The sequence below is a fragment of the Selaginella moellendorffii genome, unplaced genomic scaffold (genome assembly GCF_000143415.4).
Source record: "Selaginella moellendorffii unplaced genomic scaffold, v1.0 SELMOscaffold_3, whole genome shotgun sequence".
Lineage (NCBI taxonomy): Eukaryota > Viridiplantae > Streptophyta > Lycopodiopsida > Selaginellales > Selaginellaceae > Selaginella > Selaginella moellendorffii.
In genome coordinates, this window is record NW_003314264.1 from 3,275,883 (window position 1) to 3,290,154 (window position 14,272).

Genomic DNA, 14,272 nt, shown 5'->3' on the forward strand with positions numbered 1-14,272 from the left:
AGTTTCACTCCTATATAGTTCTAAGGTTCTCATTCGGTCAAATCTCTACGACTTATTTCACTCTCAGTGGGCGCGTAGCTTTTGACGTGTAAGCTGGAGAAAGTAATTGCCAAACAGTTACTGGCATCAATTAACCAATCCAGACAAATGGACGCGGCATATTCGCATCATCGTCTATCTTCCTCTCCGCTGTTTGAGAGAAAAGGTTCTTGCTCGCTTTCTGGGGGTTCCTTTCACACCTTCTGTTCTTTTCATTCGCTCGGGCCTGCTTACGAGCGCTTGGGGATGGAGGACCCTCATGAGTTTGGGCTGGATGCGTGCAAGGCAAAGTCATGAGCGTGCACACTCACCATACTTGCTTATAAGATTTGCATCGACTGGAGTGAGCGCTACTCATTCCTTTGTTGCGCTGGTATTCTTGAAGTGGCCAAGCAAAGAATCCAGCGCGCGCTATTTAATCTTGTCCCCTGGAAGCAAGGAAGAGTGAATCAATCAGCAACAATGAAGTGGTGTCTAGTACCTCTTTTCCTGCTCCTCTTGAGCCCCGGCACCAATGCAGCGCAGCCGAGCGGCCGGATCAAGACGATAGTCGTGCTCGTCCAGGAGAACAGGTCCTTCGATCATATGCTCGGCTGGCTCAAGAAGCTCAACCCGGAGATCGACGGGTTGACAGGGAAGGAGAGCAACCCGATGAACTTAACCGACCCAAGCTCGGGGACGGTGTTTGTCTCGGACAAGGCCGAGTTCGTGGACCCCGACCCCGGCCACTCGTTCGGAGCCATCCGAGACCAGGTGTTCGGCTTCGGAAGTACTTCGCAGAATCCAGCACCCATGAATGGCTTCGCCCAGCAAGCGGAGATCATCCAGAAGAACTTGTCGCAGAGAGTGATGAGCTCCTTCCGGCCCGAGCTCGTCCCCGCCTACACCGCCTTGGCTATGGAGTTTGCTATATGTGATAAGTGGTTTGCGTCGGTTCCAGCTTCCACCCAGCCAAACCGGCTCTACATCCACTCCGCTACGTCCCACGGTGCTGTGAGCAACGTCAGGTCCGACCTCGTCAAAGGATTCCCGCAAAAAACGATCTTTGAGTCGATCGACCAAGACAAGCTGTCTTTCGGGATTTACTACCAGAACATCCCGGCCACGTTGTTCTACAGGCACGTCCTCGTTGTGGCTGCTATTCCTCTGCTCGTTTGTCCTGACTTCCATCTCCTTTTAGGAACCTGAGGAGCCCCAAGTATCTCGGGAAGTTCCACAACTACGGCCTCTTCAAGACGCATGCCAAGCAAGGCAAGCTCCCAAACTACGTCGTCGTCGAGCAGCGCTACTACGACACCAAGGCGACGCCCGCCAACGACGACCACCCCTCGCACGACGTTGCCGAGGGCCAGAAGTTCATCAAGGAGGTGTACGAGACCCTGCGCTCCAGCCCCCAGTGGAACGAGACGCTGCTGGTGATAACTTACGACGAGCACGGTGGCTTCTTCGACCACGTTTCCACGCCAATGGACAACGTTCCCAATCCAGACGGTCTCAGGGGTGGAGACGACGATCACTTCAACTTCGACAGGCTCGGTGTCCGCGTCCCAGCGATTTTCGTCTCTCCATGGATCGACAAAGGAACAGGTGAGTTCTTCCTGTTTCCTGTCCTTGTTCTGGGGACCCGCGGTCACCGTCCACCATTACTACTCGTACCTCCAGAGCTTCTTTTTTTCTTTTCCCTTTGTCTTTACTCCGTGACTTATGCGGCGTTCCTGCTGTGACTGTCACGCTACCCTGCCTTTATTCGTGGCATTTCCCGTGCCACTGATCTGGGTAGCTGGTTTGGCAGATCTGCTTGCGAACTGAACTTCTTGATTGCCGCCCATTAGCTTACTAAGCCGTGTCGCGTGCTTGGCCTTGCAGTAATACACCGGCCAAACGGACCGACCAAGGATTCCCAGTACGAGCATTCTTCTATTCCGGCCACTGTGAAGAAGATTTTCAATCTCACGCAACCTTTCCTGACGAAGAGAGACGCTTGGGCGGGGACCTTTGAGACTGTCTTGTCTTCCACGCGGACCACACCTCGAACGGACTGTCCTGGTAAAGTTTTGAGTTCCTTCTTGTCCGACCTCTGTCTGATCGATCCTGTAATCTCCAGTGACGCTGCCGAGTTCACCCTGGTCACTCCGGCATTCTCCTCCAAACGAAGAAGGGCGGCTAACGGAGTTCCAAGTGGAAATGGTGGGACTCGCATCGCAGCTTAATGGTGACTACGGAAAAAGTGGCTATCCAAATCTTGGTGCGTCGATGACAGTCAAATACGCGTCGGACTATGTGGATCGCGCCGTGGAAGGAATCATGAGAGCTGGAAAGGTCGCACTTCAAAGTGGCGAGGATCCGAACGCATTGATAGAAGTGCTTCCCACCTCAGAATCTCGGAAAACTGGAACTTAAAATTTTAGATTTGACTGAAGCAATATCGGAGATTTGCCTGTCGGTAAGAAAAAAATTCATCATAGAATACAAAGATATTCAAACTTACGACTTACCTCGATCTAAAATCGAAGCTAAACCAGGTGGTGCTTGCGGGGGCGCCTTCTCCTTCTCTTTCGAGAGAACCCGGACAACAGTGTCGTGTCGGATTTCCAAAACTTCAGGAGCAGTGTTGGCGCAGCCACTCGACATTCCCACGTCAACTCGAAACACCTGGTTCTGACAAGCCGAGTTGATCCCGAAAGGAGCCTGGATCGTATGCCCGACTACCATTCTACTCGCCCCTGATATCCCCGTGAGAACCTCGTCTAGGAGCTTGCAGTCACACAAACTCTCCACTGGAATGGAGTACTGTCTAGCCCACACCACAGCGTCCTTCCCTCGTAAGTAGCCTGGAGCTTGCCGGCCTTTCCGTCCTTGAATCCAATCCCTCACCTCGGCATTTATCTTCTCCAGTCCGTAGTCGAGGTGGGATGGTAGAATTCCTCCGTGAGCAAAAACGGTGCTTCCAACGATGAGTATAGTCGGGTGGTGAGCCAAGAAACGCGAAGAGATCGGGCCACCCGGTCGTAGAGCAGCATATCTAGCACGGACTCCATCGGGGATGCTCTTCCTCACGTTTCTAAACGCGTCGGGTTGACGTCCCAATCCATGGCAGCGTTCCTTGAGAGCCTGGCCACGCCTATACCACTGAGCCCATGCCGAGAACTCGTCCAGTGCCTCTTTGGTGGCGTAGCGAAAGTCCCCCTCGATGTTCATCACCTCGTGGTTGCCATTCATGATGTGGAGATCGCCGCCGTGCCGCTGGGCCTCTCCTTTTAGTCTCTCCAGCAAGTAGAGCACCTTGAGCTCCTGGCCGCCTCGATCCAGCACGTCCCCTACCTGGACCACCACTGTTTTTCCCCCGATCCATCGATCATCCTCGTCCACGACGCCGGCGATGCGAAGCGATTCCCGGGTTTTGGCCAAGTCGCCGTGAATGTCCCCTATTGCGACTAACCTCTCCACTGCTGGGATTCTCGTGACGATGCCCATGCCGCTGTCGCCGCCGTGATTCCTAGCCTCGCCTCCCGCTCCAGCCGCTGGATGGAAAGAATTTGCGCTCGATTGAGCGTGCTTGCTGAGAATTTGCCCTCCAACTATGAAATCTACGAATGAATCCACGAATGAAGAAACGGCATTGGAGACCTGGCCACAGAATTTGTCATCGCTGCTTGTGTCCGAGCGGCCAGGAGGAGGAGGAGGCGGCGCCGGCGCCTCCGCGAATGCCGGCATCTTACCGCCAAGATACCTAAGACAAAGAACCCTAAATTTTGAACCAGGCTAGGGCTTGTGGGATTGTCGTGCTCCTTGAGCAGGGCGGGTGCGGGCAGATCGATTCAGTAGCGCATTGCCGGTCGTCGAGATTTTGATTTTGCGATCTAGGCCGTCGCCAAGCTGAGGAGCTCATCTGGCGTGCTGCCACGCTGCGCTTCGCAAATGAAGCAAACGATCAAAACGAAGAAGGGGTGAAACAATGTGGAGAAAAAGGAGATCTGAAGTTCCAAATGGAAAGCCTCTGTCCAAGAATGCACAGAAGAGGGGAGAGGAAGAAGGAGCACAAGGAGAAAAAATCGCAGGAACCGCGGAAGCTGCAATTCATAGGAGCAAGGAAGCCAGCCGCGCCCGTGCCGATGAAAACAAAAACTCAACAAGGCTGTCGAGGCTGGCCAGAACCTGGTGATCGATTACCAGTTAAGCGACCAGATGACCGGCCAACAAGTAGGTTCTCTCATCTCTTTTCTTCGTCTAAGCATCTTTTCTTTCTTCCAGATCATGTATCGAGAAGGTACCCGGCTATCAAAACTGGAATCTACACACCTACATGGAAGTTTTCGCGACTAGTACGCAGGATCTGGTCTATCTCACGGCAGACTCGGCGGAGAGACTCAAAGGTAAGTCTCCTAGGGTTTTGATGTAGACGAATCCGGAATCACTATTTGTGCTACAGGTATCGAGTACAGACGCTGGGGCGAAGGCAAAGAATCTTTTTGTCGTGACATGTGTTTGACTGGCCTTGACTGTAGGTTAGTGACAACCAAAGATCTTTCCACTCTGAGCACTACTCGAGTGGAATAGAATGCGAGTTGAGCAAGACGACCGCATAGCTGCCTCGGCCGAATTCCCTCGAGGAGGCGTTTGATCCGTGGAGTACGATGGCAACGCCATGACTCAAAGGCCGGAGATCTTTCTCTCCGCAGAGCGATACATATCGATCCATTTCCTCCCAAGTCTCGCTCGCAGAAGTCCAGTGCATGAGGGGAACATTCCTCAAAGCATAGCTGCAACGAGGCAGAGACCGGTGGGGCCTTGCGCTGTGGGTCGCACTGTGGCGATGCGGCCGTCGACAAGATCGGCCATAACTGCGATGTGGATCGCGGATGGACAGCGGTCCGGAAGAAGGTTTCTTGGGCGAAGATCGTATTGTGCGGCCACAAGCACGCTCGGCATCTCCAAGTACGCGCCTCTACTCAACCTCGTGCCTTTAATGGAGAAGGCAAGTTCTTTCGTCAAGCTTGTCAAGGCGGAAGAGATGCATGGGAGCTCCAAGGCAAAACAAGCGGTGGGATCCAGTTGCCACAGCGGGAATCTTTGCAGGGGAGAGAGCCGCAGTCAGGTCTCAAGAAGGGTATTGGATTGCTATGAAGTTGGGATGATCGATCCGATCATTCATTTGTTGTGATTGAGTACTTGTCGTCACAAGGGAGAACCATGCACGTGCCTTCTCTTTTTCGATGCATGTCAAATACCTCCTCACCGCACCAGGCTCAAATGAAGTGGAGGAAGGGAGCCAAGGAGCTTTATGGATGATCATATAGCTCAAAGGAAAGCACTCATACCACCCAAATTCGTGAGCTATCTCAACTCAAGCCAAATACTACCATGCATGGTATAATTTCTTTCAAAAGATTTGGATGAGGCTTTTCAGATTTTTCTACATTTTGTATTAGATGTGACTGACATGCTCAAGGGTTTTAATAATTAAGTTTGAAAATAGTTTTATTGTCAAGGTTCCTAATCAATAACAGAAAGACACATTATTTAGAAGACACATTATTACCTATTGAAAGTTCTTTTTATGATTTGGCAAGAATGAACTTCTCTTTATGATTTGGCAAGAATGAACTTCTCTGTCTTAGAACTTTTTCAGTTTTTAATGTACAAACTCTTTATATCAATAATAATTACCTAATAGTGGATCTTTTTCATTTTGACCAAATATTACTAGCCTCAAAACGATTATTAACCTTCAAATTTTAATGTTTTTGCCTCTTTAGTTATATTTTTTAATAACTTATTCAATAATTTTAATTACATTATTCAATAAATTTAGTTAACTAAAATGGATTACTTTTCATGGATAATATTTTTAATACCACCTTTGCCTTTTTCCTAAAATTATTAAATTAAATACTAATTTTTTTAAAAATATTTTTATATTTTGGATTGAATGTAATTAATGTGCATAAGGATTTTAATGTTTACATTGAAAATAGATTTATTATCAAAGGTTATTAATTAGTAATACAAGTATTTAAATGATACACTATTATGGACAATATGTTCATCTTATAGTTTGGCAAAAAATATCTTCTTATTTGACATGTGTAATAACTCTTTATTTTACAATTTATTCATTTATTAATATTATAAATTTTTTATATCAACATTGTTTAATCAATACTAGAGTATATTTTTTTATTTTTTCATACTGAGACTAACAAACTACTAACTTTAAAATTCAAGTTGCATACTCATTTTTAAATATTTTAGCTACATGCTGTTTTAATTTATTTTACCTTTTTTGTTATATTATTTAATAGCTTTAGTTATATTGTTCAATAGTTTGAATTACATTATTTAATAAAGTTAGCTACATTATTATGCACTAAATGGATTCTTTTCATAAATAATATCTTTAATACCATCTTCAACACTTTGTTATGTTATTTATAGCTAGAAGAGATCATAAAATGTGAAATCCTCAATCAAGAAAAAAATTCAAGATCACAAAGTTAACTAAATCTCATGATAATTAATAAAATACCAGCAATAGCTTTAAAAAACTAAAAATATAATTGAAAATTATATTTATTATACATTTAAACAACAATAAATGAAAATAGAAAATGCCTATGTGAGTGCATGGAATATGGAAAGGGAATACAGAAATGTGCATATCAATTAGCCCAAAAACCCTAGCTTATATACAGGAGCGAGTGGTCCGGATTGAAACCAATCCGACAGCTACCAAAATCCACTACGCTAATATTAGTATACGGCATCGTAACCGTACACTTGGCCCTCACATCATCCCCTCCTCTCGGAATAATGGAAGGCCGTCAGGGTTCTCTTGTAGATGGGCCGGGATCTGAAGGAACGTCAGGAGGAGGCATCGGCAGATCTGTAGACGGTATTAACTGCTCCTAATCCCTTTGTATGAAGCGTTTTAACCGCTGCACATGCACAATCTCCGGAGGATCGGCCTGCTGAACGTCATGCCGAACCTCATAAACTTGCGGTCCAACTTGCCACAACATCCGATAGGGTCCTTTCCACTGCGCAAGGAGCCCCTTAGATAGACCACGTACCGTAAGATGGGGAAAACGGACTAACACCAAATCATCCACTTTGTACTCCGCAGGTGGACGATGATGGGAGTTGTAGCGCCGTTGTTGTCCCACTTGTACGCGGCCTAAGTGTTCGGCAGACTCTGCTCGGACAAGTGGAAGAATGCTTGTCAAATACTGATCCCATGACCTAGCATCAGGAGCTCGTGGCCATCGCGAAGGTAAACCTAACTCTGTTGGTAATATTGGATCATGACCATATAGAAGTTTATATGGTGAAGCACCAACAGAACTCTACACCCCTGTGACATAGGCATACCGAAGAAATGGCAAATAACCATCCCAATCCAAATGCTGAAAGTTCACATACTTCGAAATCATCCCTTTGAATGTCCGAACGAGCCGTTCCACCAGACCGTCTGATTGTGGATGATAAGCACTCGTAAAAGTGTGGCGTATCCCCAACCGAGATGTCAAAACATGAAATACCTCAGCCATAAATGCAGGACCATTATCCGAAAGAATCCGCTCTGGACAAGAATGCTGGAACACCACTCGATTGAGGAGGAAGTATTCAATAGCAGTTGCAGAGGCACTAGCAAGAGCACCAACTTCCACCCAACGAGTCAAGTAGTCAGAAGCAATAATAACATACTCATTGCCAGCAGTCGATCGTGGAAAAGGTCCCATAAGATCAAACGCCACCAACTCAAACGGACGGGAAACTGCAATTGACTCCAACCGTCCTTCCGCAGCACAAGGGGGAGTATTACGAGCTTGGCACCAAACGCAGCTACGCACATACCGGATAATATCATGTCGCATCTCCGGCCAATAGAAAGACCTGCGCAACTTCTCGGTGACACGACGGTGTCCCATATGCCCACCTAGAACAGGAGAATCATGGTAGGCATGGAGAAACCGCGGAATAAACACCGAAGGTACCACCAATCATAAATGATCATCAGGATCCGTCCCCACAAAATAAAGAAGGCCATCTTCCAGGCGATATTGAGAATGTAAATGCCGGAAAGGCAAATCATCAGCAAGTGATGCAGGATTCTCAAACCCATCTCGAAGCCTTCGAATCCACGGCTCAATCTTTTGAGCCTCGCGAACCTCCTCAAGAGAAGGCAGATCTTGCTCTGCACCCTGTGGACACTGAACGTCAAGGACAGCAACCGCCGACGGCACAGAATCCTCATCTAGAAAATCCACAGATGCTGGAACAACAGGTTCGTCAGAATGATGAGAAGTGAGTGAAGAAGGAAGAGGAGCTCGAGAAAGGGCATCAGCATCAGCCATAGAACTCCTTGGGCGATGAACAACATCGAAATCATATATCTTAAGCTTCAAAGCCCATCGAGCCGTACGACCAACTAGGTTCTTCCGCTTCAATAATGAAGTAACAGCAGCATGGTCACCTTCAAGTAACATCTGAGAACCATGTAGATATGCATGAAGTTTCTCAAAACCCCAGACTGCTGCTAAACACTCTTTCTCCGTCGTGGAGTAGTTCATCTCCGCTGGTTGTAATGTACGGCTTATGTATGCAATGGGATGGCGCTGACCAGGCACACTCGAGCTCTCTTGCATCAACACACCTCCAAGACCAATGTCAGAAGCATCCACACGCAAAATAAAAGGTCGAGTGTAGTCAGGATATGCCAAAACCGGAGGAGTTGTCAATAGCTCTTTGAGATCCACGAACGCCCGCTCACAATCCGAAGACCAGATGAAAGATGACGTTGATGACTTCAGCAACGCTCGCAATGGTGTAGTGCGATCAGAAAGATGATCCACAAAACGACCAAGATACTGCACCTTACCCAAAAAGCGTTGCACATCATTCACACACTTCGGAGTAGGGAGTTTGTCAGGATCAACTTGCAAACCCTCACGAGAAATACGGTACCCAAGATAAGTTGTGTCCTTGGACCCAAACACGCACTTCGACCGCTTCAGCTTTAAACCAACGTCGCGTAGCCGATCCAACACTTTACAAATATCACGAACGTGCTCCTCCCACGTCCCCTCCGAGTGGATCAAGACATCATCAATGAAGTCAGCAGTCACCTCCGGCATATCGCAAAGAACCTCGTCCATCATCCGCTGGAAAGTTACTGGAGCATTGTTCAAACCAAACGGCATCACCAAGAACTCGTACAAACCAAATGGTGTACGAAAAGCAGTCTTAGGAATATCTTCTTCGGCCATTGGTACTTGCCAATACCCAGAAGCAAGATCTAGCTTGGTGAACCAACGACTTCACCCTAGACGATCCAAGAGATCAGCAGTGTGAGGAAGAGGATACACATCTGGGATCGTCACTTCGTTTAACGGACGATAGTCGATGCAGAAACGAATACTCCCATCAGGCTTCGTCACAAGATGAGGTTCACATGCCCAAGGACTCCGCGACTTCCGAATAACACCCTTTTCCAGCATTTCCTTGACGTTTGCTCGTAAAATTTTGATCTCCTTAGGTGACCGACGATGAACAGGAACCTTGATTGGACGAGCATCCCTGGTGGGAATTGGATGACGTGTGGCAATCTTGGCCCCAGACGATAGGTCAAATTCAAAGAGATCAGAATACTCTTTCATGAGCCGGTCAACTGCTGCAACACAAAGATCGTCGGAGGGATCGGAAAAGGGAAAAGCAGAACAAGATGGAAACACAGAAGGAAAGAGTGGGGAAACAAAAGTAATGGAAGCAAAGGTAGAAGTAGAGGGACGAAGAGGTATGGAAGTGAGAGGAATAGATGAAACATAAGGAAGTATGAGACAAGGGGGAGAAGCCTCAAAGTCACACTTGGCATAATTGCGCTGCAACCAATCCATACCAAGAATGAGGTCAAAAGCTTGACTCGGCACCACCCGCAACGACTGCAACTCAAGCTCGAGATTGCCCACACGCACAACCAGGTCCACCTCATCCCGTGCACATGCATGTGTACGGCCGTTGCCATAAAGAATGAAAACTGGTTCTGCCGCACGACGCAAGTGTAGACGACAACGTGTGGCAACAGGTCGAGCAATAGAAGATAAACTCGAACCTGTATCAACCAACACGGAGAGAATAATAGGAGACTTCTTATTATAAAAACGAGCTTGGAAAGTAAACACTGGATGAACTGGTGCCGAGTGAACCCCTTGATGATACTCCCGAAAGAAAGATGGAGGGGTCACTGATTTATTCGCGCAAGGTCCCTCCGTTACTCGTGCGACTCCTCGTTTCCCTGATGCATCTCGGTGTCCAGACCTTCCACTGCAGCAGCACCCAGGGGACATTGCTGACGCCAAGGTCTCCACCCAGGAAATGGAGGTCGCCAATCTGGAAAACGACGACAACGCCGATAAGTATGACCAACTTCATCACACGCCCAGCAGCGAACATCATGGCCATGACCATGTCCTCGCGCTTGTCCTTGGACTCGAGCAGTAGCAGCATCCACCTCCATTGGAACAGGACCATCACCCATAGGAAGTGGAGCGGAAGGACGTGCAGCGAGAAGTGGAAGAAGCGACGTCTCATAACGTTGTGCCAAGTGAAGAGCATTGTCAAGGGTGGCAGGAGCAAGTGCATGCACAAGGTTGACAAGATCTTGACGAAGTGTTGGCCACAACATTCCTAGCTTGATCCGCTTCGACATATTTGGCTCCGCACGAAGCAAAAGACTTCGGAAACGAACACCAAATTGCATCACCGACTCCGATGGCCCTTGGCGAAGACGATGCAATTGTTGGAAAGCATCATCACAATCATCGGCATGTCCGAAGGCGCGTTTGAAGACGTTCGGGAGAACACTCCAATCCCCACGAGTAGCTGCGGTCAAACCATTGTACCACTGCAATGCCGTCCCTTGGAGACACGTGGGAAACTTATGCAACCGTCGAGCATCATCTCAAGAATGATATGTGGCAACCACCGTAAAGTGATTGAACCAATGGTACACATCATCCCCAAGATTCCCGCGAAAGAACTCCGGCCGAACGCGAGGATTGGCACCAAGAGCAGGAGGAGTTGTACCACGTGCCGTGAACGCCGCCATCAACTGAGTTTGGTTGTTCAATTGCAAGCGCATAGCATCAAGCAATTGAACCAACTACTGCTCTAGAGTCAAAGGAGGAGATTGCGGATCGGCCATGAAGATGAACGAAAAAGAAAGAGCAAAAGAAGAGAAATGACAAAAAAGCTGGAAAGAAATGGTAGATCTAGACAATGCAAAAAGCTAGATCGAAACCAAAATCCTGAAAGGAAAGAACAAAAGAAAGGAAATGGAAAAAGTTAGATCTAGACGATGCAAAAGCTAGATCTAAACCAAAATCCCAAATCCAAGCACTCCCCAGGGACAATCAAAGGTGCCCCTCATCTCCACCAATGTGAGTGCATAGAATATGGAAAGGGAATACAGAAATGTTCATATCAATTAGCCCAAAAACCCTAGCTTATATACAGGAGCGAGTGGTCCGGATTGAAACCAATCCGACGGCTACCAAAATCCACTACACTAATATTAGTATACGGCATCGTAACCGTACACTTGGCCCTCACACCTAAAGAAATAGTAATAATATTTTGTATAAAAATTTCTTCATACAAATAAGTAAACATGAAATAATTAAAATAGTATATTAATTATTTAAAATAGAATTTTATTTGATATTTAATATTTTCACAACTTACTTAATTAGAAATACACACTCAATATAGATATATATGTGTGTATATATGTGTGAAAAATCTTTTAAAAGTATAAATAATTATATACTTTTTAAAAAAATTTATAGTTTGGATGGATATACCATAAATGAATACTTAATATGTATCTAGATTATTTTTAAATTTAATATCATTAAAGTAATTTTAATTTTAATCAAATTAAGATTGTAAATTGACATATGGTTACCTTCTCCATATTTTAATACAAGAAACTTTTACATAAACAGGATTATAATATTTAATAAATTATAATCTATCTCTATTATACATTGAACTGTCACTTACTTTATCTATATATAATACAGCTAATTATAGGGCTTTTTCATTACATCTTTTAACCTAATGCTTCTAACTTCAACAGTCTATTAAATTAACTTTTAGATTTTTAGTTTGTTTAATCAAAACCTGTAGGGGTGGCAGTGGATATACCTAGAATATGCTTGGATATTCTTGGATATTCTACTATTTAACAGTTGTTTGTCATTTTGATTAATCTTGTATTTATAATTTACAAACATGTTTATAATTATAAACTTTCCTAAACACTTCCTAGTTTTTTTTTTAATCTACCCATAAAATTATTTTAGTTTTGATTTATAAGTTATAAACATGTTTATAATTATTGAGTAATTGGATTATTCAAAAATGCTAAATAAGAACTGTGAGGGCCAAGTGTATGGCTAGGATGCTATATACTAATATTAGCGTAGTGGGATTTTGGTAGCCGTCAAATTGGTTTCAATCCGGACCACTCGTTCTTGTATATAAATTAGGGTTTTTGGGCTAATTGATATGTACATTTCTATATTCCCTTTTCATATTCCATGCACTCACATTGGTGGAGGTGAAGGGCACCTTTGATTGTCCTTGGGGAGTGCTTGGATTTGGGATTTCAGTTTAAATCTAGCTTTTGCATCGTCTAGATTTAACTTTTTCCATTTCCTTTCTTTTGTTCTTTCCTTTCAGGATTTTGGTTTAAATCTAGCTTTTTGCATTGTCTAGATCTACCATTTCTTTCCAGCTTTTTGTCATTTCTCTTCTTTTGCTCTTTCTTTTTCATTCATCTTCATGGCCGATCCACAATCTTTTCCTTTGACTCTAGAGCAGTAGTTGGTTCAATTGCTTGATGCTATGCACTTACAATTGAATAACCAAACTCAATTGATGGTGGCATTCACGGCACATGGTCCAACTCCTCTTGCTCTTGGTGCCAATCCTCGCGTTCAGCCGGAGTTCTTTCGTGGGAATCCTGGGGATGATGTGTACCATTGGTTCAATCACTTCACAGTGATTGCCACATATCATTCTTGGGATGATGCTCAACGTTTGCGTGAGTTTCCCACGTGTCTCCAAGGGACAGCGTTGCAATGGTAGAATGGATTGAGTGCAGCCACTCGTAGGGATTGGAGTGTTCTTCCAGACGTCTTCAAACGCGCCTTCGGACATGCTGACGATTGTGACAATGCCTTCCAACAATTGCATCATCTTCGCCAAAGGCCATCTGAGTCGGTGATGCAATTTGGCGTTCGTTTCCGAAGTCTTTTGCTTCATGCGGAGCCTAATATGTCGGAGCAGATCAAGCTAGGAATGTTGTGGCCAACACTTCGTCAAGATCTTGTCAACCTTGTGCATGCACTTGCTCCTGCCACCCTTGACGATGCTCTTCGCTTGGCACAACGTTATGAGACGTCGTCTCTTCCACTTCTCGCTGCACGTCCTTCAGCTCCACTTCCTATGACTGATGGTCCTGTTCCAATGGAGGTTGATGCTGCTGCTACTTGAGTCCACAGACAAGGGCACGGACATGGTCGTGGCCGTGATGTTCGTTGCTGGGTGTGTGATGAAGTTGGTCATACTTATTGGCGTTGTCGACGCTTTCCGGATTGGTGACCTCCATTTCCTGGATGGAGACCTTGGCATCAGCAACGTCCTGTTAGTGCTGCTGCGGTGGAAGGTTTGGACACTGAGGTGCATCCAGGAAACGGGGAGTCGCGCAAGTAACGGAGGGACCTTGCGCGAATAAGTTAGTGACCCTCCATTTTTCTTTCGAGAGTATCATCAAGGGGTTCACTCGGCACCGATTCATCAAGTGTTTACTTTCCAAGCTCGTTTTTATAACAAGAGGTCTCCTATTCTTCTCTCCGTATTGGTTGATACAGGTTCGAGTTTATCTTCTATTGCTCGACCTGTTACCACACGCTGTTGTTTACACTTGCGTCGTGCGGCAGATCCAGTTTTCATTCTTTATGGCAATGGCCGTACACATGCATGTGCACGCGATGAGGCAGACCTGGTTGTGCGTGTGGGCGATCTCGAGCTTGAGTTGCAGTCGTTGCAGGTGGTGCCGAGTCAAGCTTTTGACCTCATTCTTGGTATGGATTGGTTGCAATGCAATCATGCCAAGTGTGACTTTGAGGCTTCTCCCCCTTGTCTCATACTTCCTCATGTTTCATCCGCT

The 14,272-nt window shown here is 45.9% G+C and overlaps 3 protein-coding genes and 1 long non-coding RNA gene across 5 annotated transcripts; 2 read left to right on the plus strand and 2 right to left on the minus strand.

The window, feature by feature from the left end:
- Positions 1-106: 106 nt before the first annotated feature.
- LOC112343838 lies at positions 107-865 on the minus strand. The gene is made up of 2 exons (XR_002991435.1): positions 521-865; positions 107-467 (listed from the first exon to the last, which is right to left on the minus strand). It is a non-coding gene; the product is annotated as an uncharacterized LOC112343838 (long non-coding RNA).
- On the plus strand, positions 463-2,533 carry LOC9643620 (non-specific phospholipase C1). The gene is made up of 4 exons (XM_024667860.1): positions 463-1,157; positions 1,220-1,626; positions 1,906-2,085; positions 2,144-2,533. Exons 1-4 carry the CDS (start codon positions 502-504, stop codon positions 2,437-2,439), a joined length of 1,539 nt encoding a protein of 512 aa, XP_024523628.1. The 5' UTR covers positions 463-501; the 3' UTR covers positions 2,440-2,533.
- On the minus strand, positions 2,416-3,784 carry LOC9643621 (shewanella-like protein phosphatase 2). The gene is made up of 2 exons (XM_002963756.2): positions 2,535-3,784; positions 2,416-2,476 (listed from the first exon to the last, which is right to left on the minus strand). The coding sequence occupies exons 1-2, from the start codon at positions 3,751-3,753 to the stop codon at positions 2,436-2,438; spliced, it is 1,260 nt and encodes a 419-aa protein (XP_002963802.2). The 5' UTR covers positions 3,754-3,784; the 3' UTR covers positions 2,416-2,435.
- Positions 3,785-3,824: 40 nt separating this feature from the next.
- On the plus strand, positions 3,825-4,622 carry LOC9655332. 2 transcript variants are annotated; one of them, XM_024668382.1, is made up of 3 exons: positions 3,825-4,239; positions 4,291-4,412; positions 4,469-4,622. In XM_024668382.1, exons 1-3 carry the CDS (start codon positions 4,026-4,028, stop codon positions 4,526-4,528), a joined length of 396 nt encoding a protein of 131 aa, XP_024524150.1. In that variant the 5' UTR covers positions 3,825-4,025; the 3' UTR covers positions 4,529-4,622. The 2 variants fall into 2 exon arrangements, with proteins under 2 accessions (XP_024524150.1, XP_024524149.1); XM_024668381.1 differs by having other exon boundaries at positions 3,825-4,412.
- Positions 4,623-14,272: the final 9,650 nt, after the last annotated feature.